Source organism: Aegilops tauschii, chromosome 5, assembly GCF_002575655.3.
Source record: "Aegilops tauschii subsp. strangulata cultivar AL8/78 chromosome 5, Aet v6.0, whole genome shotgun sequence".
Lineage (NCBI taxonomy): Eukaryota > Viridiplantae > Streptophyta > Magnoliopsida > Poales > Poaceae > Aegilops > Aegilops tauschii.
In genome coordinates this window covers 501,831,788-501,855,235 of record NC_053039.3, presented here as the reverse complement: position 1 = coordinate 501,855,235, position 23,448 = coordinate 501,831,788, and the positions used below count along the sequence as shown (strand labels likewise).

Sequence of the window (23,448 nt, the reverse complement as noted above, 5' to 3'; positions counted from 1 at the left end):
CCGTGTCCGCGGTAAAGGACTTCTGGGTCGCCTGTACAGTTCATAGACAAGTGAAAGTGGATACTCTAAAATGCGCAAGATAAGCGTGAGTGCTATGGATGGCGTTCTCGTAGGGAGACGGGAGCGGATCCATAGTGGTGTATTAATATGGTGAATATGTGGACTCGTGTGCGCCACCTCAAAAGAGTTACTTGCAGTCGTAGTTCAGGATAGCCACCGAGTCAAAGCTGGCTTGCTGCAGTTAAACTCCACCACCCCCTTTGTTGATACCGATGCATATGTAGCTAGTTCTGATGTAAGTCTTGCTGGGTACATTTGTACTCACGTTTGCCTATTTTATGTTTTGCAGAGAGACGTCAGTCTCGCTAGTAGTTCCGTGTGGACTTCGACGTTTAGCTTGATACCTCAGCTACGATCTTGTGCCCTCGGCAGGGTCTGGTAGATAGTCAGGCTTCTCAGCCTTTTTCATTTGTAGATGTCTGTACTCAGACATGTTAAGCTTCCGCATGTGCTTTGACTTGTATGCTCTGAATGTTGGGTCATGAGACCCATGTTTGTAATATCTGGCTCTTCGGAGCCTAATGAATAAATACTCTGAGTCGTAGAGTCTTGTTGTGATGCCATGTTGTATTTGCACATATCGAGCATATTGTGTGTATGATTGAAATGCTTGGTATGTGTGGGATCCGACAATCTAGTTGTCTATCCTTAGCAGCCTCTCTTATGGGGAAATGTAGTCTAGTGCCTCCTTGAGCTATAGTAGTCCGCTACAGCCCGGTTCACCGGAGTCCTGCTAGCCCAGCACTACTGCTCTGGACACTTGACTGGCCGGCATGTGTTTCATATCGTTCCTGTGTCTGTCCCTTCGGGGAAATGTCACGCGGTGACATCCGGAGTCCTGCCTAGCCTGCTACAGCCCGGGTTCCCGGAGTCCTGTTAGCCTAGTGCTACAGCCCGGATTCGCACGCTGCTGACCGACACGTTCGATGTTGATTCATGTATGCCTGTCCCCATACGTTAGTGCCGCTTTGGGTTCACGACTAGCCATGTCGGCCCGGGTTCTCTGTCATATGGATGCTAGCGACATTGTCATATACGTGAGCCAAAAGGCGCAAACGGTCCCGGGCCATGGTAAGGCGACACCCGTGGGAGTACCGTGCGTGAGGCCGCAAAGTGATATGAGGTGTTACAGGCTAGATCGGTGTGACTCGGAATCGGGGTCCCGACAGGTGATGCCCAAAATGATTCAAATTTGGCCTACTCCTATTTGTAGCATGTACATTTATCCTACTAGTATTTTGAGCATGCACATGCATTGTCTTTTTTTTGTGATCATGCAAGCACGTACTACAATCATGCACACATCCTAACTATCAACAACATCAATCTACCACTGTTAATAAACCAAGAACAAGACGAACACCACCAATCTAGCATCAACACCCTAAACAGTAACAATCTTGCATTAACACCACCAATCTAGCATCAAGTCCACCAATCTAGCAATCTACCATTATCACTGTAGCAAGAACAACACTAACATCAATAATCTTGCCTTAACACCCTAAGAACAACATCATCCGTAATTGACTGGATTCGAATCAATTGGATTTGAATTCATTGGATCCAAATCGAATCGAATCGGATCCAATCCAAACCTACCTAGTCAGCAGTAAGAAAAAAACCCCAACTCCAACTACGAGCATGGGGAACAAACTACACGTACCGGTTGCCGTTGGAGCATAGGCCGGCTGCGGAGCAAACCCTGGCGGGAGCAGGGGCTGGCCGAAGAGGATGAGCCATCCAATCCGAGGGCCGTCGCCACTGGGCATGTGGTCCTCGTCATGCACGGGGTGGACGGAGTGGTCGGCCCCTTCTTTGCGTCTGCCCTGCTACCCTCGCCTTGCACTGGAGAAAACCCTCAAATGGGGGTAAAAAAAATTCCGTCCACGGATGCCGTCTTCGCAACCAACGGGGTCCTCGGCGCCGCCGTAGTCGAATCCAGCACGGCTAGCTAGGTCCGGAATCGGAGGCGGAGGCGGGGCGACCGGTTGGGCATTGACCGGTGCCCACGACTTGATGTAGAAGGGGGATGGCGCCTGGATGGTCGCTATGAGGTCAATGCCACTAGAGGAGTGGCCGGTCACCCAACGGTCTTGGATCGGATTGTTGCCGGCGAGGATGAGGGTGAGGGGTGGAACGGCTGCGGGTGTGCCATCGGAGAGCACGAAGGGGCCGTGAGGGAGAGAGAGAGAGAGAGAGAGAGAGAGAGAGAGAGAGTGGTGTGAATGGGCATGGGAGCTGACTGGAGAGAGGAGGGAGTTATAAGTCGTCTCCTCGTGCTTTCAAACGCGTGCAGGCGACCACGCGTGGCTTGAGCGAGTCTGGCCCACCAACACCGGCCGATTTGATCATTCTCCGCATGCAGGCTCAAAGATGTTTTATGTTCCGTGCAGCCCGAGAAGTAGATGCAAACCGGTAACCAAACAAATGGCAACGTTGATCCTCAAAAAAAAGAAAAAATCCGCGCGAGGCTGATTATAATTGGCCTATATACACGGGCAAGCAAACGCGCCTGTACCAACGTGACGGCCATCGGATATTGTACGCACGCACAGCTAGCTCATCGGGTGGCCTAACCACTATGCCGTCTCCGTTGAGGGCGGAGATGGTCTCGGGGCCGAGCAGGCACCGTCGCGTCGGTTCGTGCTTCCCACGGAAACTGCAGCTTGGCTATGTATATATACTACTCCTATATGGATAGGGTTTGGGCCGTTGGATGGGGAGCCGGGGCCGGGATCGACGGCGCAGAGGCGCACCGAGCGCGACAAAGAATCGGAGTGCGGGACGGAATTGAGTTGAGTACAACTTGCCTTCCCCCATATATCCCCCGGCCCCGACCCCGGCCAACGAATCAGACGGAAAATCTGTTGCCATTGCCAATTCCCTCCCCTGCCCAGTGCGATCTCCGGCCGGTGTCGGTGTCGGTGTGTGTGCCGCCTTGTTTCCGCCCCGTCCCCCCCGTCCCCGCGTTTGTATCGTGGTCTCTCCCAAGTCCAAACCCTCCTCCGCCTCCCCCTCGGAACCGCCGCTCCCTGGTCGGCCGGCGGCATGAGCCGCGCATCACCGTGGACGCCGGCGAACCTCCAACCAGGTCTCCCTCTCCCTCTCGATCGCCCGATCAATGCCCTCGACTCGATCGCAACTCTATTTTTAGTACAGTAGGATTATTAATTAAATGCTAATCGAATAGCCACCCAAACACGGTTTGCTTACCCTAGCTTGCCGGGGCCTAGGGTTGTCCGCCGGTGTGAGATTAAGGCAGTCCCCTCGTTCGAATAGATGATGGTTGAGGTAATTTCGCGCATGTCGGTCTCGTGGGTTGTCACTTGTCAGTTAATATAGCACTACAACGATGCTTCTAAGATGTAACTACTAACTACTACTCCCTCCGTTCCTAAATACTTGTCTTTCTAGACATTTCAAATGAATATCACATACGGATGTATGTAGACATATTTTAGAGTGTAGATTCACTCATTTTACTCCGTATGTAGTCACTTGTTGAAATGCCTAGAAAGACAAGTATTTAGGAACGGAGGGAGTAGTTGAATTTGGTGTGCTTAGGCCTGAACTGAAATCACATTATTCATGGTTCTCAACTGAACCAATGCGGATTAATTGCTCTGATTTCAAGCAGATTGTCGCGAGGATAAGAAGAGGAGATTACCCCGAGGTCACACCGGAGAGGTAAACAGCAGCAGATCAGCACATGAAGATCTTGACGACATGTTTGCGTCGCTGTCCATCGACAGCGTCCTCGCTCAAGAAAATTCAGGTTGCGCTGCTACTTCCATTTGCCCGTGATCCCATTTATATATAGCCGTTTAATGTCAAATGAATTGTTTCTTAAAAAGGTAAATAATCGTATATCTTGTGCCATCATAATATTGTGTTCAAAGGTTGTCTCTGCTGGTCAAATTTTCCATATCTAGGCTTATGCCCAATTGATGCTTGGTGCAGGAAATCTAACTCCTACCTCTCTAATTTGGAGTCACAAATATGATACTCGTATTATATTATTATTAGGCTGTCTATTCCTTTGATGTTAGCAATGATAAATCTATTTTATATTTCTTTCAGGAGAGCGTCCCAAGGACAGGAAGAGAAAATCATGCCAAGAAAATGCTGGAAATTTGACTAACGCTTTACCGGATGATGTTTTGGAAAACATGTTTGCGTCGCTTTCGATTGATTCTAGAGTGACAAGTACTGCTTCCATGAGATCGGGGAAAGGATCTTTTATTATTCTTGATGACAATATTCTTGCTGGAGGTAATTCAGATTGCACCACCACTTCCACTGACTCTAGGAGGCCAAGGTCAGAGGTATTCATTGAAAGGGTAAATGACCTGTTGCTGCGCCATGTTGGAACTCGTGTTCGAGTGTTCGAGGTTCGTTTTGATTTGAACTCCACTCATGCTGCCCACCTTGACAAATGGGTCCAGTTTGCGTCAGAGGCGGGTGCACAAGATGTGAAACTTAGCTTGTGTAAAAACACGACATCTTGTCCGGAGCATTTTGTGACTGCAAATCGTTATAACTTCCCTTTGCATTGCTTTGGCGATGGGCGACAAAGATCCTCGATGCGGAAGCTAGACCTGACGAATTGCATATTCACGCCACCGCCGGATTCCGGTGCCTTTTCCTCCCTTGTATGCCTTTATCTAGTACGTGTCACAATAACCGACTCCGGCATCCAGAACATTTGCTCTTGCTGCCCTATTCTCCGCCATTTGAGACTGGCACGATGCGACAATCTGGTTAATGTAAGGATTTCCCATGAAGTGCTGATATGCTTGGATATATTTCGTTGCAAAAAGCTGGTGAGTGTTGAGATTCACGCCACCTGCCTACTCATCTTCGAGTATGATGGACGTGAGGTACACATCAATTATGCTAGTACCCCCAGTATGAGGTTTTTGGTAAATAAGTTCGGGCATCAAAATGGTTATCTTTCGGACGGTGTAGAAGGCATGAAAAGGATCAGAAAAATCACCTTGACATTTCTTTGGCCATCGGAGGTTAGTTCAGATCTACTCCCTCCGTTCGGAATTACTAGTCCAAGAAATGAATTTATCTAGATGTATTTTAGTTGTAGATACATCCATTTTTATTCATTTTTGTGACAAGTAATTCCGAACGGAGGGAGTATGTGTTTTGTTCCCCTATCTTCAAATGTTATGTAGTCACTCAGTTAGCAGTTTCTAACTCTTGTTGTAATAATGAATTTGCATAACTGCTTCATTTGCTCTTGTGCAGAAGCCCAGTTATACACTCTACGCGATCAAATTCACAGCAATACAGTTCATCAACCTATTTATTTTGCCATCTTGGAATAATGTTCGTGGAGTAGCTTATCTCGTCAAGGCAACTCCTTATCTTAAAAGACTCCGGCTAGAAGTATGTCCTAAATGCTCTCCTTGTTGTTCTTCTTCAGATAAATTATTAGAATGTAATTTTCCTTTTTACATACAGATAAAAGAATGAATTATCTTAGTCATCTCTTTGTTACACTAGTTGCCTGCTAGGATACTATAAACGAAACTACTTCATGCAACATACTTGGGCCAACGGATCAAATACTAGCACTTATCATCAGTTTTACATTCTCCATGTTAACACAAAAAAATTAGTGGTGGAGTATGTACATCAGATCCTTCTTTAGGTCTGTATAAACAACCCTTGTTCTGTGTCCAAGTCCTGAAATGAAGTCATCTAAAATTATAAAGCCATGGCATAATTTACTTAAGATGGTATCAAGCATTTGATTCGAAGCCATGTAATTCGTCAAATTTGAAGTGAGCTTCATACTAGGTTGTGCCCCACAATTTCCTACACATACCTATAATATACTGATGCCAAACCAGCGCAGTATAGGTTTATGAGCTGCGGGCAATGCTATGTGGTAGTACAACATATTGAATCATTCACCTGTTTTTTGGACCTTGTAGCTTATGCTAGTGAGTGCCAGAAGAGCTTTGGAATATTTGGATCTTTGAATCTCACATCAGTAACATCATGGACTCACTGTCCTTGGGCCTTCCTTGCATGCAGGCACGCAGCGGAGACCACCATTACCGGGACGACGTCCAGGTCAGCTGGCCTGAGGGCATCTCTCTCAAGAGGCTCCGTTTCATCACCGTGGGCGGTTTCGCCGCCCAGGCCCCGCTGGTCGAGCTCTTGGTGTGCATGGTGCACGCGGGCGCCCGGTCGAGGAGGACGTATCTCCAGATCGACCCGCACCACCATCTCTGCAAAGGGCTGGGCCGGTGGGTCAGGGAGGACGTCGGCGACAAGCCCGCGAGGGACCGCGTGAGGGAGGCCGCCAGGGAGACCCTCCGCTCCAGGCTCCCGCCGTCCGTGAAGCTTGTCATCAAATGATTCGCGTGTGATCTTCCTGTGATTGGTAGAAGCGCGCCTCAGGGTGATGATTTTTCGTGCTCTTTTTCGTTCTGTTGGCCTGGCTAGTGTCGTGTGCCGGCAACAGTTGGATTCAGTTGGCTTGGAAAGCTCAGGACTGACTGACGAATTATGGAGAAACATGGGACGTGCACATTCTTGTCTGTATGGTTTATGTAGACTGCAGAGACTGAATTGAGCTGTGAAATCCGAGGCAGGCGACGGTGCGAACCGCGCGTGTCTTTTTTTTCCATCTCTATATATATAATATCAGGACGTGCATATCTGAAACCTGAAGCTAGCGGATACGAGTTCCCGTCTTAAGCTTGGTCTCACTCGAGCTCAGAGGAAGCTCCATAATACGCAGCTCTACAAGAATGTTGAGACATGAAGAAATTAGCCTAGAACAGAGTAGCTTCTGCCCCTCTATCGAACCGTGTGCAGGTGCGCGCTTGTCTGCCTGTCGAGTTGCAAGATGAAATGTGCACTTCCTCTATCCGGATATATAGGCATAATATGCACTCCCTCCGTACCATAACATAAAATGTTACTACAGCCAATTTATGAGCATATCAACAGAAAGAACATCTTATATTATGGGACAGAGGGAGTATTTTGCAACCCAAGATATATCCTTGATCTTGTCGATGGTCAAACCAAGGGAGTACAAAAGGTAGAAGCTGAGCTTGAAAGAGGTTTTTGGCTCTGTTAGATGTCCGTCCTCACTCTTTGCTCGGCTATGTGGGCTGGTTTCTCGCGTGTCATCATGGATGATAGATTGTTTCCGCACGACGTTTCTCTTTCAGTCGCTGCACCCATCCTTCGGGAACAAGGGAGAGATCTTCCAGTTTTTCAAGCAAGCATGTTACTAGTAGGATTGTCAATATCCCGCAAAAAAAAAAGAGTAGGATTGTCTTATTTATTTATTTATTTATTTGCGGAATAAAGAGTAGGAGTGTCAATAGCTCTGCACATGTGTGTACCAAGCTTTGCTTGCACACTCACTGTGACTGAGAGCTGACTAGAAGTTTTTTTTTTTTTTTAGTGGTAGCTGGCTAGAAGTTCCTTGTGGACAGCCAGTAGGCTGACTGTAATCGTCTGTTAACTTTGTAATCGTGCCGTACGTAAACGTTTCCCAAAAATGAAAGATGCCCACCCTCTCCTGTCCGAAATTTGCGCCAATTTACTGAACCTGTAGCTCCTTTCTTTCATGATTGTTATGCAAATATATCCGTTGATGATCGAGACATAACAGTCAAGGTTTCGTGGTGTAGTTGGTTATCACGTCAGTCTAACACACTGAAGGTCTCCGGTTCGAACCCGGGCGAAGCCAATTTTATTTTTTTTATTTTTTTTGCAAAATCAAAATCTATTTTTATTTTTAGCAATACAAGAGTGATCATGATCTCCGACTCACCAATCTTTGAAGTATAATTGCTCAACTTTGCACTGCAGATTGTCAGTAGCATCGCTTGTTCATCCAACACATATCCACAGTTCCAGACACAGGCAATACCCGTCCTACCACGACGCATGCAAGTGACAAACTGTACAAATTTCAGGAAAACAACGGCACAGCACAAGGAGAGACAAATTGTTCTGCTCAAACACGCGATCGAAGCGCGTCATCTTCATCCAGAAGAAAGCGCCGAGATAGCAACAGGTGAGCAGCAAGTTCCAGGGAATCCGGCATTTTACCAGTTGCGGTAGGCAGGAAAGCTCAGGGGATACGATCCAACGGCCAGTTGCACCGGGCAGGCCCCGGTGAGCAGCATCTGAATCTGGTCGTTGCCAGGAGGACCATGTAACAACAGCAGCGTGCACTTGGCTGGGCTGGGTGCCGTAGACATCAGGCAAAAGCAAGACAGAAACCGCAACCCTTGCATCACCACAGAACCCTCCCCCAGGCTGTGAGCCACAGGAGCGAGGATGCCGAGAGGAACTTTGTCGATAAGCATAACGCCGGAGTGACTGTGCGCACACGCAGCAGCGCTTGCGGGCCGGCACGGCGAAGCGGACAGCTCCGTGGCGGCCCGGCGAGTTCGTTCTTCCCCTGCAGACCAAATCTTGCCACAAAAAGGAAGTGATGGTGTTAAAAGAGTGATGCAACATAGGTAAGAGACCACTGTGGTAGGCAACCTTGATTGATATGTAATACCTTGGCTTTAAAGAAGAGTAAGGTTTGATATCATGATTGTTTTGACCCCTTCTGTTCCTTCCCCCCTGGATCTGGTTGGTTGGATGTTGGCCATTTGACAACAAGAACTTAAACCTTTTCTTTTCCATTCTCTCGAATAAACCAGACGTCTCGGAGACGATAATACCAATAAAACAAAAACAAAGGTAAAGTTTGCCATATAACTATATTTTCGAATGGCTGAACCTAATACTACTATGATTAGTACATTTTTCTATGGAAAGTTATGATTAGTATGTACAGAGGGAGTTGGAGTTAGACACGTACTGATAATATACTTTTCTGACATAAACGGGAGGGAACAGTGTTATCAGCATTTACAAATACTTCTAGTATTTATGTCAGACGCATATTGATCGAGACATATAACAGCTATATGGGTACTATCTGCTGCTCATCATGTTGGTATTTTCAGAAAATTCCAGAAAGATGGCCCATGTGCAGGTTGTCGACACAGTCCATACCCTGTGAATGTCAAGAAAGGGATGGTTAAACCAAGTGGTTCTGAGTTCTCAAGTTATCCACACCTTCACTGATGATGAAATGGACGCGCAACTGTAAAACTTTATGGACAGTGTTGAAAGATGTCAAAACTAGAAAGATTGGCACCAACGCATAGTCTATTATATCACAGATCAGATGAAAACAACTGGTCAGCTTTCATGAGAAAGGTTAAGCTAAAAGAGGATCGCTTTGCATACACTCATCCAGAGTCTTCTTTTTTTGATAAAATGTGAAACGGTATACAACTCTGGTTCCATATACAAGATGAATAATGATAGGCATAAATCGGTGAGTTTTTGTTTTATTTAGGTTGGCTACCGCAAGAGCTTAATAAGCAGTCAAAGAATGATCAGCGCCGATGTGCTGATATGCAGCTCAAGTTATCTAGACATCACAAATGCCATTGAATAAGAAACATGTGTGGATTAGTACAACTTCTTACCAGTTCAAGGTCACTCTAAATTCCATCAGGTGCAGGTGGTTGTCCGGGCCCAGAAATTGGCGCGACAGTACAATCCGGCACTTCCGGTATCTGGCTTTTTGGTGCTACTTGTGGTGTATAAGCATATGGTCCTGCTACCTGCAAAGAATTGAAACCTAAGCTAGGTGAACAAATGAAAGAGGGCTGAGAAGTCCCTTGCACCAAAATTAAGAACATAGGAGAAGTGGTCAGTTTATACCTGAGGTGCCGTTGCCTGCCCACCATCTAGGTGAAGGAAATGGTTACTTGCTGCTTCTCTCAGCTGTATGTTTTGCATCTGGTTTGCAATGTACATAGGGTTCATGGCTGGAGATGGGTTCATAGGGATGTGATTTGACAAGGAATGGTTCATGTATGGCACTCTTGCCATCTGATTTAGACCCTGTGCCGCAGGCATGCATGCCGAGTTCATGCCCACGGCCATCGGCGGCATGAACTGGTGAGAACCAGGAAACATCATTGGCGCCATCCCGGTGGTCATCCACATAATCTGAGGTAGATTTCAGTCTCAATTAGGTACCAATAATTGATGCCGTATTTCTCTCAAACAAAAATTGATGTCATATGGGGTTATGTCTGTGGGTTCAGGTAGAGGAAGCAGTAAACTCCTAACCTGAACTTGCATTTGGAGGGACTTTAAGTACTCGATCGCCTCATCTAATATTGATGCTTTGTCAGCCTGAAATTCAATAATAAAGATTAGAAATGAAAGAAACATATGTAAATGATAAATAAGATATGTCACCATTAACCGACAGAAATGAATCAAACCAAGGACTTGCACCTGATCAGAAAAGATGCATAATACTACTCATTTCTTACCTTGTTGCAGTGGGGTATGAGTTCTTGCAACGACCGCATCTTTTCGTTGATCCGGTCCCTTCGCCTCTGCATCATGAGCACAAATTACATTACACCATAAGAAACAATCCAACAAACAACAAGCCACCTTGCTCAATTGTAATAAGATTACAACACAAGTAGCATCTGACTCTGATCTCACCCTCTCTGACTGGTTATGAACCTCAGCTGCCCTGCTCCTCCGCTTCGACCCGTGCCGCCTCGACGATTTGGTCTCCTCGGTCGCCTCACACTCCACATCCTGCAATTTCCTCTTGAATTCCATTATTCAGTTTCAGCTCAAGCAAATTTTGTACAGGAAAAAAATTGCAACTGAACGATACAGGGACAAACCGGAGCAAGAAACGCACCTCGCTGCGGCTATCGGAGTCGTCTTTGCCCCTCCCCTTCCTCTTGTGGGCATGGCCGCCGCTCTCGCTCGGCAGGCCGGAGCCCCCGAAGTTGCTCCCGGACCCGCCGGACGACGAGGTGCCGGCGCCGCCGTCGCGCGTGCTCGCCCCGCGCGTCCCCTCCGACGGCGGCGCGGCGCTCGCCTCCTCTCTGTCCCCCGCCGGCACCTCCGGGACCAGGTTGCTGCCGCAGAAGGTGGAGCCGATGTCGCCCCCGGTCCAGCTGGAGGCGATGCCGCTCCGCATCGGCGGCGGCGGCAGCTGCGGCGGGGGAGGGTGGGAGCTGGGCCCCGGGAGCGCCGCGCACGCGACCTCCGGGGCGGCGCCCACCGCAATGCTGTTCCAGAGCTGTGCGTAGACGTCGTTCCCCAGCGCGTCGACGTCGTCCTGGAACCACGCGGCCGTCTCCCCGCCACCGCCGGCGAGGCCGCTGGGCGCCGGCCTCGGGTGCGTCTGCGGCTGCGCGACGACCGCCCCGTTGTGCCACAGCAGCTCCACCAGGTCGTTGTCCGCGCTGCGGATGCCATGGCCCATGGATCAATCGATGGATGCCCGGAAGAACTAAAAAGGGGGAAATTTCTGGCAAGAAGAAAAGAGAAAATCCTTACACGAGAGGCTTCTTGTGGCTCGCCGCCGATCTCCCATTGCCGTCCATGCCGCCACGGCCGCTGGGACTGCAAGGAAGATCAACGCTCCATTATCCGTTCATCCAAGAGAGCCGAAGCAAGAAGCTTGGGCGTGGAAAGCCATCCATCAATCCCCGAAAGGAAACAGAAGCCATCCATGGAAAACAAACCTGGAAGATGAGCGGCAAAGCAGACCTTGCCTGGAAGGAAGCAGAAAGGGGAAGGAGCAAGCCAGGCTACCCCGCTCCTTCTTCTAGCTCCAGCCTCAAGGCAGCAGACCCACTGGAGGGATCACTTCCAAAAAGGAATTAATGGAGAAGAGAGAGCACCTCGTGCGTGCGTGCACACGGAGAGAAAGAGAGAGGGAGATAATCAATCCACTGCTCCGAGCTCCTGACCACTGAGCTGACCTCTCGGCTGAGCGCCAGCACCACTGTTCTCCACTCGATCAGGAGGAGCAAACCCAGCGTGCCGAGAGTGAGAACCGAGAAGTGACAAGACAAGTCTCCTCCCCTTCCCCTTTTTCTTGGCGAACGGAAGCAGAGCAGGCGAGCAGCTTTAGACAGTGAGTCGAGGTATATGTACGGAGCACTCGGCTCCTCCCTCACTCGGAAAGGGAGGAGGAAGAAGAGGAGCAGAGCAGCACTGCGGCAGCGGCAGTGGCAGGACCCGTGGGCGACTTGGCTTGGATTTTCCTCGCCGAGAAACCGAGATTTTTTCGCGGGGTTGGATGGCGGAGCGGCAGCGGCGCTCGGCGTCCTTGTCGGGTCTCCTTGGCGCCGGGGGCCAGTGCCGGTCCTCGGAATCGGCGGCTTTGGACTCGAACTGGACCAGAAACCAACCCCGATGGATGTACCGCCGGATTCGATGGATCTTTTCCTTGCTTCTTTACGCGAACTTCATTCATGCGTTTGGGGTACGAATCTTCTTCTGACCACTACACGGGCAAGTAGGTGATGTCGCATGTGCCGCGGGTTAGCTGAATGGTCTTTCTTAATCCAGTGGACTGCTAGGCAGTTCAGTTGGGAAAAAAAGTATATTAGGTAAAAGCATCCACAGCCAACTCCTCAAACACCATTGTATGTTGCGGCGGACGGCCTGATCAGTGACCGGTCAATCAATAAATCACGAATCGGCTGCATCCCTTATATTGGCCCTCCGAGCTAACCGGCATCCTTTATATCCTGATCATATCTGGGACGAAACATCCGCCACGTCAAATCCGGACGCATGGGGCCACCTAGACCCCAAATACATTCGTTCATATCAGCATCCGGGACCAAACCCTAGCGACTCCACTCCGTTCCCAACCTCTTGTCCGGCCTTCTCTGACATGACATGCAGCGGATCCGACTCTGAGATCTCTTTATCCGTCGAGTGGGACCTCATCCCGTGCGGGAACGTGGAGGAGTTGGTCGTCCAGATGGGTCTCCGTCGGTCTCGGGAGAAAATCCTAGCTCTACGGTCCGAGTCGCTTCGGTGCAAATCCACTACGTCCGCACGAATGGCGCTTGGACTACCACCCAAAGAGAAGAAGGAGGAAGCCAGTGACGGATCAGACGGCTTTGATAGTGAGCAGATTCGGCTCAATCCATTTTGCATCTTCGACCGCTGCTTTGGCAACAAAGACAGCAACGATAGGGGCAAGGGCAGCCTTGGCTGAACTTTCTCCATAGCTCTAATATTTAGAACATGCCAGTCTTGGCAGTTTGATGGCATGTATGATGAAGCAGGTGTATGCTACGTGTGTGTTCGATATGTAGTAGTACGTGAATTTAGTTTACGCTGCATGATATTGTATGGATTAAGAATATACTAATGAGGTATCCGGTTGTGGACGCGGACATTTGTGGGGTTACGGATCACTGCCAAAGAATGTGTTCCGTGAATGTTCGGAAGGCCGGATTTGCAAGGTCCGACTGTAACGCCCGTAAAGGTCCAGACCACATGGTCAGGACACTTTTTTGTCGTCCAATAAGGGATCTCAAACGTCCACGGTTCAGTTCACATGTCCAAATTTCACTAAATGAGAAGCAAACTTAGGAAGCTTTACAGGAGTCCGGACACCATACGAGAGTTGCGAGGGTTTCACTTGGTCCAATGTTAGTTAAACCACATGTCCTTGTACCATTTGTTTTGTATTCTAGATTCGCCTGGCCTACCCCTGCTATCCGGATTTGATGCACACCGTTGGATGACCGGCATTTATATTTGCGTCTGTGGATGGATAGTGGGTCCGATATAAGGGTCGGAGATGCCCTTAGTACAGTGGACAGTCATGTCATCGTCGGATAACATTTTGTGAGAAGATCGTTAACCGGTGGTTTGGGGCGTTCCTGTCCTTTGGAACCTGAAAATGATGGTATTTGGTGCTTGATGGGCGCCATGCCGAGCGGTGCGCACCACACACACACAGAGCACCGCCGCGCCCGACACGCATCCTTGCGGTTGCGGACCGGGAATGCTCGCACATGATTCTTCCTTGGGCAGCTCAGACTGTTCAACTGCGGTGCAAGTGCGACATGATTCCTACTTGGCCAGCTCGGACTGCTCGGCTGCAGTCTGAGTGTCACACTTGGTTAGTTGGTAATAACAGTCCTAATCGAATTAATGGAAACTAGGTGAGAACATGCAGCGTGGACTCCGTGGCCCAATGGATTAGGCGCTGGTCTACCAAGCCAGAGATTCTGGGTTCCGTCCCCAGCGGAGTCGTATTTTTTTGGTGTTTATGTGATTGAAGGAATGCAGATTAGTGAGCTCGTGTTTTTTCTTTTCCTTGTGCAAAACAGGCACACAACTTCATCTGGAGATGAACTGTCGTGGCCATTTCTCACTTCGAATAAATTCTACTCCCTCAGATTCAAATTGATTTCTATTTTTGTTACGACAAAATAGTCGTTTCTTTCCATTTCATTGAGATGGGGAAAACCAGAGGGTGTATAAATGGTGATTTAAACACCAAAGAGAGGAAAACGATGGCTCGTTGACGCAAGGTGTCCTCATGCGTCCTCGGCCCTTTTCAACGACTTAGGCTTTCGTCTAGAAACTACATTCGACTACCCCACCTAACCTTGGGGAAGAGCTCGACCACACCAGCATCCACCAACGGCCGCCCCAAATTTGACTAGACACGGTCCATGTAGAGGAATTACTATTCGACCGTGTTTCCAAAATAAAGAAAACGTCTAAGAGTGTCATCATTGCAGGCATCGACCTCCGTCTTCACATAGAACCCTATTCCTTCCTACCTATCCGGAGAAATGTTTTGGTTTTGTTAAGTTGCAATTGTAATCGAGAGGAAACTATCCTCTCTCTTTTTTGTCGGGAAGGGAAAGCCCTCTGGCGCACTTTATTGCATAGTTCCTTCACTACCAAGGAAATGGACTAATGCCATGATTTCTCTCTAGAGATGAGTACTTCTGAGAAGATGTCAGTTTATCGTTTTTGGTTGAGTTTTTTTTGACTATTTACTATAGAGCAACAGCCCCACAGTCCTTTTTATTTCAGAAAAAATTTCCCAGGCCTGTTTAAATCCGCTCCCACCGGGAGTCGAACCCAGGACCTCGGGTGCTACTAAGGTCGCCGCAACCATATCATCGTCGGATAACATTTTGTGAGAAGATCGTTAACCGGTGGTTTGGGTCGTTCCTGTCCTTGTCATGCAGACCTTTGGAACAGTCCGAGGGGAAGGGAATAGTGTGGCTTTTCTCTTTCTTTCTTCTTCCTTCTTTTAGGAGTGGAACGCATTTTTGAGATGGAATGGAAGCGGGATGCATTAGAGGTAGCTAGCATGAAAATGATGGTGCTTGATGGGCGCCCGGCGGAGCGCCGCGCAACACACACACACAAAGTATATATTAGGTAAAAGCATCTACAGCCAGACTCCTCAAACATCACTGTATGTTCTGATGGATGGCCTGATCAGTGACCGGTCAAGAAATCACGAATCAGCCGCATCTCTTGTATTGGCCCGTCTGAGCTGACCGACATCATTCATATATAGACTATATATGGGGTGGATGTTCGGACGCATCCGCCACGTCGGATCTGGCACACCAAACCATAGCGATTCCACTCTGTTCTGAAGCTCTTGTCTAGCCTTCTCGGACATGACAGGCAGCGGATCTGACTCTGAGATCTCTTGATCTGTCGAATAGGACCTCATCCCATGCGGGGACGAGGAGGAGTTTGTCGTCCAAATGGGTCTTCGCTGGTCTCGGGAGAAAATCCGAGCTCAATGGCCGGAGTCGCTTCAGTGCAAATCCATTGTGTCCGTGCATATGGCGCTTGGACTGCCCCCCAAAGAGGAGAAAGAGGAAGCCAGTGACGGACCAGACAGCTTCGACAGTGAGCAGATTCAGCTCAATCCATTTTGCATCTTTGACCGCTACTTCCGCAATAACGACGGCAACACCAAGGGCAAGGCCAGCCTTGGCTCAACTTTCTCCATAGCTCTAGTATTTAGAACATGTCAATCTTTCATAGCCTGATGACATGTACGATGAAGTAGCTATATGCTATGTGTGCAATCGATATGTAGTGTGTGAGTTTAGTTTACGTTGTATGGATTTAAGGATATACTAATAAGGTACCCTGTCGTGGACACGGACATTTGAGGGATGACCGTCACTGCCCATAAATGCGTTCCATGAACGTTTAGAAGGCCGGATTTGCCAGGTCTGGCAGTAACGCTCGTAAAGGAGACCATGTTGGAATATTAGGCAAGTTCATGATTAATTCCAGTAAATAATTCATGACTAGAAAAGATACTAGCATGCAATAATCTAGCAAACTAAAAGAACAGCAAGACATGCATAACAGCAGCAAACACGTAACAATAGCTGTAGAAACAGACATGAACAGAGGATGTTGGACGTACTGATCGTTAGCTATTATGGGTGCGATAGTGTTGATGACGATGTTGGCGACGATCTGCTGCTGACGGCGATGAATACGACGATGAGTAGCACCACCCGACTTGGACGGAAGACGACCCGTGATGACGAATTTGAGCAGTCGCGCACAGCGCTTCCCAAAAACCTAATTCGTCCTCCCCCGGTGCAGGATCGCAAAGACGAACGGTTCCGGAGACCTGCTCTCCCACGCGCCGATGCACGCCGGCGTTTGGGATGGAGTAGTCTACGATGGCGGCGCAAGTTGTGAATGAGGCAAAACCCTAGGTGTTTTTCGGTGTGTGCCTGGCCGCAGCCGGTAGCTGTATATATATTAGGACCAGAGGCGGTATTGTGTCGCGACCACAATCCCAAACCGACTCGGTTTCTAATTCGTATACTTACCGGACAAGAAATCAAAAACTTGTCTGCCAAGACATAAAAATAAAACGGCAAAAGGAAGCTGCGCTCCTGCAAGGAGACGGACCAGATTTCGGTGGACCATTCACGCGTGTGGTTTTCCCTTTCTCTTCTCACACACCACTTAGAGTGGTGGAGAGAACCCACTATATAAAGAGGTCAAACTCTTCTTCAACTTCCGGTGTGGGACTAAACTTAGCATCACCACTTGCCATTTTACACATGGGCTTTAAGATTTCAGAAATTGCTATGGGCCTAGCCCATTAATTCTAACAGACCATGTGGTCCGGACAAATTTTATCTTCATACAAGGGGCCCCAAATGTCCACAAAGCAGTGTGCATGTCCAAATTTTACTAAATTAGGAGTAAACTTGGGGAGTTTTGCGGGAGTCCGGGCACCATGCAAGGGTTGCGGGATTCCGCTTGGTCCACTGTTAGTTGTACCACATGTCCTCATGATCCATGTGCTTTATCCTCTAGATTCGCTTGGCCCATCCCTGGTATCTGAATTTGATGCACATGGTTGGATGATCGGCTTTTAAATTTGTGTCTCCGGACACATCCAAAAGTGTCCGCGGATGGATAGTGAGTCCGTTTTAAAGGACGCCGTGTTGGAGATGCCCTGAATACATTGGACAGTCATATCATCGTTGGGTAACATTTTGTGAGAAGATCGTTAACTGGTGATTTGGAGCGTTCCTGTCCTTGTCCTGCAGGCCTTTGGAACCGCCCGAGGGGAATAGTGTGGCTTTTCTCTTTCTTTCTTTCTTCTTTCTTCTTCCTTCTTTTAGAAGTGGAACACATTTTTTGAGATGGAAGCGGGATGCATTTGGGGTAGCATGAGAATGATGGTATTTGGTGCTTGATGGGCGCCCGGTCGAGCGCTGCGCAACACACACACACATACGGAGCACCGCCGCGCCCGACACGCATCCTTGCGGTTGCGGACCGGGAATTCTCGCACATGATTCTTACTTGGGCAGCTCAGACTGTTGAACCGCAGTCTGAGTGTCACGCTTGGTTGGTACTAATAACAATAGCTGGGGAGTTAATCGACTCTAGGTGAGACCATTCGTCAAGGACTCCGTGGCCCAATGGATAAGGCGCTGGTCTACGAAACCAGAGATTTTGGGTTCGATCCCCAGCGGAGTCGTTTTTTTTTTGTGTTTACGTGATCGAAGGAATTACTATTCGACCGTGTTTTTCTTTTCGTTGTGCAAAACTGTCGTGGCTGTTTTTTACTTCGAATAAATAAATGTTTCTCCCTCCAATTCAAATTGATTTCGATTTTTCTTTTACAGCAAAATTTGACTAGCCACGATCCATGTGGAGGAATTACTATTCAACCGTATTTCCAAAGTAAAGAAAAACGTCTAAGAGTGTCATCATTGTAGGTATCGTCCTCCGTCTTCGCCCAGAACCCTATGCCTTCCTACCTATCTGGAGAAATGTTTCGGTTTTGTTAAGTTGCATTTGTATTAGAGAGGAAACTGTCCTCTCTCTCTCTCTCTCTCTCTCTCTCTCTCTCTCTCTCTCTCTCTCTCTCTCTCTCTCTCTCTCTCTCGTCGAGAAAGCCCTCTGGCGCACTTTATTGCAATGCGGTGATTTCTCTCTAGAGATGAGTACTTTAGAGAAGATGTCAGTTATCATTTTCTGTTGAGTTGGAATAGATAGATGGAAGATTATCTTTGTTAGGTACAAAAAATATCTCCTCACAATTTTTCTAAGTGTCTATCCCGTAAGAGGTTATTTGTCTTCCATTCTAGATAGGGGCGGATGCAAAATAGGCCAAGCCCCAAGGAGGATATATTCTCGTAAATTTATTTGTTTGCATTAAATCATGTGGTCCTTTGATCCCAAGCCCATGGTTATGGTAGGCTTTGGTGTACATCTGAATATGTAAAAAAAAATGTCATCTCTTCATCATATATTTTCCAAGTAAATTAATTATCATACTTTTTGTTTATTGCGTGTAATTAGTGCGAAGTAGATCCCTCAATAATCCATAATGTCAAACTTTTGCATTTTCTTCTATATCTGACATGAGAGACATACCAGCAGACTTTCCTATAATTCTACCCTAAATAATATAGCATTTTTTATAGCATAGGCGACTGCTTTCCGTGGCCTCTTCACTCTCAAGGAAATGGACTAATGACGTGATTTCTCTCTACAGATGAGTACTTCATAGAATATGCCACGCGTCGTTTTCTGCCGATTCGGAAACAGATAGATGGAAGATTATCTTTGCCTGTTGAAAGAATATCTCCTCACTCTTTTTTTTAAGTGTCTATATCCCTTCACACATGAGAAGCTACTTGTCTTCCAGTCTAGAAAGGGCGGATCCAAACTAGGCCCAAGCCCAAGGAGGACATATTTCTCATAAATGTATTTATCTCCATCAAATCATGTGGTCCTTTGATCCCAAGCCCATGGTTATGGTCCTGTTAAACCTAGACTTTGGTTATGTTAAAAAAACCTAGACTTTGGTCTGCATCTGTTTATGTAACAAAAAGATGTCATCTCTTCATCATATGTTTTGTAATTTATTTATTTTGCGGGTATTTTGTAATTTAAATTAATTGTTGTTATTTTGTTTCATGTGAGAAATTAGTGCCAAATAAAAAGCTACAAAACCCATTATGCAACAGTTTTAATTATGTTCTATATGTGACATGAGGGACATACCAACAAACTATCCTATAATCTTATCCTAAATAATATAGCATTATCTATAGCCACTAGTAGAAAACTGGGCTTTGGTCACAGGGCAATATTCAAATTAGTCCCGGTTCAGTCACGAACCGGGACTAATGTGAGCATTGGTCCCGGTTCGTGCGGCCAGGGGCCTGCCGGGCCTCGTGGGGGCATTGGTCCCGGTTCGTCCGGCCCCTTTCATCCCGGTTGGTGGGACAAACCGGGACCAACGGGCCTCGCTCCTGGCCCACCACCATTGGTCCCGGTTGGTGGCTTGAACCGGGACCAGAGGCTCACCCTTTAGTCCTGGTTCATACCACAAACCGGGACTAAAGGATTGGTCCTAGTTGCGGTCAGAGTTTAATCCCACCTCGCCAACCGAAGGGCGCTCACACCAGTTTATAAGCCCGTCCCTCTCTGCCTTGTTGAGCTCCTCTCAAAGTGAAAATAGATGCCCTTATACAGGGAATTTGACCTAAATACAGAGTAAATTTCTTTGAATTTCATAGAAATTTATTATGAATTTAGGTTGAATTTTCTCTATAGGCGCATCTATGTTCATTTTTTATAGTAAATAAAATAAATAAACCTTAATAAACTAAATAAAAATAAATAAACCTTAATAAAATTAAATAAAATAAACTATAGTAAATAAAATAAATAAACCTTAATAAAATAAATAAAAATAGCAACAGTAAAATAAATAAAAATAGCAGCAGTAAAATAAATAAAAATAAAATAAGTAAAGTAAAATACATAAGTAATTAGAAACAAAATGGAATAAAATAAATAATTTTTTTGTTGTAAGTAGAAACAAAACAAAATAAATAAAGCAAAAGAGAAAACAAAAAACAGGGGAAAAATTATGCCACCTACTGGGCCACCAAGGCCTCAATACGACTTGAAACCCATCCATGGGCCAGGATTCAGGCTCGCAGAAGGCCCAGTAGGCCCCACAGGCAAAGAGAACGGTTAGGCCCGAAAGCCTGCAGTTGAGAGGAGCTCGAGAGGGTGGGCGCAGCAGTGCTTATAAACCACTCTCGAGCTCTCTCAACTAGCGAGGTGGGACTAAACTTTTGACGCGGGGCAGCACAAGGACTTTGGTCCCGGTTGGTGCCACCAACCGGGACTAAAGGGGGCATTGGTCCCGGTTCGTGGCACAAACCGGGACCAAAGGCCTTTAGTCCCGGTTGGTGCCACGAACCGGGACCAATGAGTTGCCTATATATACCCCATCGCCACAGCAGAGCACTCCACGGTGCTCTGTTTTTTCTGGCCGGCGAGGGGAGGGCATTTGGGTGCTCTAGCTCACCTCCTATGCACATGAGGTGTTCGATGAAATGTCTGAGCCACACTAGTTAATCTTTCTCCTCTCGAAACTCGACCTCCGAGCTCCATTTTCCCCGAGATTTGTCTAGGTTTAGCGGTCCGTCACGTCCCGTCCCCGTCTTCACCGCCGTCGATCGCCCGCTCCGATCTCGTCGCCAACACCACCGTGGTGAGCCTCTTGTTCTTATCTTCTTTCTGAAAGAAAAAAATTCTTACTTTAGATAGATACTTGTCTAATTTTGTTACTTTTATTATTCCTTCTTATTACATAGTGCGATGGTTTTGGTATCCGCCCCCGTCGGCCCTCGTCCTGTCTATGATTCGGATGTGGTATATATTATCTTTTTATAACTATTTGGTTCATTTATTGTTTATGACAAATATGCCGACCAACGTGACATAGATTTTATTTATCTAGGAGGTGGTTGAACCGGAAATTCTAACCGACCCTATTGTCAAGAGGTTAAATTTAGTTGAAGAAGAAAACAATTACTTGAAGAAAAAATAAAAAAAATTGAGGAGGAGAAGATGATATTGGAGTTGCATGTTGCGGATGTCGTCGATGATCACAAGATCAAGATGGATGCAATGCGCTTGAAGATTAGAAAGATTAGAAAATATGCCATTCATACCGAGGCTTGGTATCATTATGCCGTTGGATCAATTGATACCTTGGTTGCGATTATGATCGCATTTGTTTTCGCATTGAAATGTTTTACATAGTTTCAATGTATGGTTTAATTAATTAGATGCTCTGGAGAGCTATATATATGTTGTTAGATGAGAACTATGTATGTACTTTGGTTTTAATGTGATGATGAATTTCTATTAATTTGGTCACTTAATTATCTATTCATGATGTTCTGTAATGGTTTTTGACACACTTAATTATATATAATGCACGCAGATGAACCGGCAATGGATGTACGGTGACAGACACACCTCCGAGTACATTAAGGGCGTGCATGATTTTCTCGAAGTGGCTGAGGCAAACAAGCAGAATGGTTTTATGTGTTGTCCATGCCCTATATGTGGGAATACGAAGTCTTACTCTGACCGGAAAATCCTTCACACCCACCTGCTTTACAAGGGTTTCATGCCACACTATAATGTTTGGACGAGGCACGGAGAAATAGGGGTTATGATGGAAGACGGCGAAGAAGAAGAGGACGATGACAACTATGTGCCCCCTGAATACGGTGATGCTGCAACGGGGGAAGCTGCTGAAGATCAAGAGGAACCAGACGATGTGCCCAATGATGCTGCAAGGGGGGAAGCTGCTGAAGATCAAGAGGAACCAGTGCCCGATGATGATGATCTCCGCCGGGTCATTGTCGATGCAAGGACGCAATGCGAAAGTCAAAAGGAGAAGCTGAAGTTCGATCGCATGTTAAAGGATCACAAAAAAGGGTTGTACCCCAATTGCGAAGATGGCAACACAAAGCTCGGTACCGTACTGGAATTGCTGCAGTGGAAGGCAGAGAATGCTGTGCCTGACAAAGGATTTGAGAAGCTATTGAAAATATTGAAGAAGAAGCTTCGAAAGGATAACGAATTGCCCGACAGTACATACGCAGCAAAGAAGGTCGTATGCCCTCTAGGATTGGAGGTGCAGAAGATACATGCATGCCCTAATGACTGCATCCTCTACCGCGGTGCGTACAAGGATCTGAACGCATGCCCGGTATGTGGTGCATTGCGGTATAAGATCAGACGAGATGACCCTGGTGATGTTGACGGCGAGCCCCCCAGGAAGAGGGTTCCTGCGAAGGTGATGTGGTATGCTCCTATAATACCACGGTTGAAACGTCTGTTCAGAAACGAAGAGCATGCCAAGTTGATGCGATGGCACAGTGAGGACCGTAAGAAAGACGGGAAGTTGAGAGCACCCGCTGACGGGTCGCAGTGGAGAAAAATCCAGAGAAAGTACTGGGCTGAGTTTGCAGCTGACCCAAGGAACGTATGGTTTGGTTTAAGCGCGGATGGCATTAATCCTTTCGGGGAGCAGAGCAGCAATCACAACACCTGGCCCGTGACTCTATGTGTGTATAACCTTCCTCCTTGGATGTGCATGAAGCGGAAGTTCATTATGATGCCAGTTCTCATCCAAGGCCCTAAGCAACCCGGCAACGACATTGATGTGTACCTAAGGCCATTAGTTGAAGAACTTTTACAACTGTGGAATGGAAACGGTGTACGTACGTGGGATGAGCACAAATAGGAGGAATTTAACCTGCACGCGTTGCTGTTTGTAACCATCAATGATTGGCCCGCTCTCAGTAACCTTTCAGGACAGACAAATAAGGGATACCACGCATGCACGCACTGTTTAGATGACACTGAAAGTATATACCTGGACAAATGCAGGAAGAATGTGTACCTGGGCCATCGTTGATTTCTTCCGACCAACCATCAATGTCGAAAGAAAGGCAAGCATTTCAAAGGCGAGGCAGATCACCGGAAGAAGCCCGCCATGCGTACCGGTGATCACGTACTTGCTATGGTCAATGATTTACACGTAATCTTTGGAAAGGGTCCCGACGGACTAGCTGTTCCGAATGACGCTGAGGGACACGCACCCATGTGGAA

General features: G+C 47.2%; 2 protein-coding genes and 2 non-coding genes across 5 annotated transcripts; 3 read left to right on the top strand and 1 right to left on the bottom strand.

The window, feature by feature from the left end:
* The first annotated feature begins 2,944 nt into the window (after positions 1 to 2,944).
* LOC120964112 (uncharacterized) lies at positions 2,945 to 6,648 on the top strand. The gene is made up of 5 exons (XM_040388554.2): positions 2,945 to 3,154; positions 3,701 to 3,838; positions 4,144 to 5,084; positions 5,323 to 5,463; positions 6,118 to 6,648. The coding sequence occupies exons 1-5, from the start codon at positions 3,112 to 3,114 to the stop codon at positions 6,442 to 6,444; spliced, it is 1,590 nt and encodes a 529-aa protein (XP_040244488.1). The 5' UTR covers positions 2,945 to 3,111; the 3' UTR covers positions 6,445 to 6,648.
* Positions 6,649 to 7,721: 1,073 nt separating this feature from the next.
* On the top strand, positions 7,722 to 7,795 carry TRNAV-AAC (transfer RNA valine (anticodon AAC)). Its single transcript has one exon. It is a non-coding gene; the product is annotated as a tRNA-Val (tRNA).
* Positions 7,796 to 7,884: 89 nt separating this feature from the next.
* Positions 7,885 to 12,435, bottom strand: LOC109739506 (transcription factor PHYTOCHROME INTERACTING FACTOR-LIKE 13). Of its 2 annotated transcripts, XM_073498276.1 has the most exons (11): positions 11,792 to 12,304; positions 11,691 to 11,745; positions 11,503 to 11,568; positions 10,856 to 11,408; positions 10,648 to 10,746; positions 10,467 to 10,532; positions 10,258 to 10,323; positions 9,844 to 10,134; positions 9,606 to 9,743; positions 8,621 to 9,124; positions 7,885 to 8,528 (listed from the first exon to the last, which is right to left on the bottom strand). In XM_073498276.1, exons 3-9 carry the CDS (start codon positions 11,547 to 11,549, stop codon positions 9,621 to 9,623), a joined length of 1,245 nt encoding a protein of 414 aa, XP_073354377.1. In that variant the 5' UTR covers positions 11,550 to 11,568; positions 11,691 to 11,745; positions 11,792 to 12,304; the 3' UTR covers positions 7,885 to 8,528; positions 8,621 to 9,124; positions 9,606 to 9,620. The 2 variants fall into 2 exon arrangements, with proteins under 2 accessions (XP_073354377.1, XP_020154183.3); XM_020298594.4 differs by having other exon boundaries at positions 11,691 to 12,435.
* A 5,478-nt stretch (positions 12,436 to 17,913) lies between these two features.
* TRNAR-ACG (transfer RNA arginine (anticodon ACG)) lies at positions 17,914 to 17,986 on the top strand. The gene has a single exon. It is a non-coding gene; the product is annotated as a tRNA-Arg (tRNA).
* The last annotated feature ends 5,462 nt before the right edge of the window (positions 17,987 to 23,448 follow it).

Coding starts and splice junctions, on each gene's coding strand:
- LOC109739506 (XM_020298594.4), bottom strand. CDS start 11,549: ATGGACGGCAATGGGAGATCGGCGGCGAGCCACAAGAAGCCTCTCGT. Junction 10,324..10,466: donor TCATACCCCACTGCAACAAG/GTAAGAAATGAG, acceptor ATTGAATTTCAG/GCTGACAAAGCATCAATATT. Junction 10,135..10,257: donor CCCTCCAAATGCAAGTTCAG/GTTAGGAGTTTA, acceptor AATCTACCTCAG/ATTATGTGGATGACCACCGG.
- LOC120964112 (XM_040388554.2), top strand. CDS start 3,112: ATGAGCCGCGCATCACCGTGGACGCCGGCGAACCTCCAACCAG. Junction 5,085..5,322: donor CATTTCTTTGGCCATCGGAG/GTTAGTTCAGAT, acceptor GCTCTTGTGCAG/AAGCCCAGTTATACACTCTA. Junction 5,464..6,117: donor TTAAAAGACTCCGGCTAGAA/GTATGTCCTAAA, acceptor CCTTGCATGCAG/GCACGCAGCGGAGACCACCA.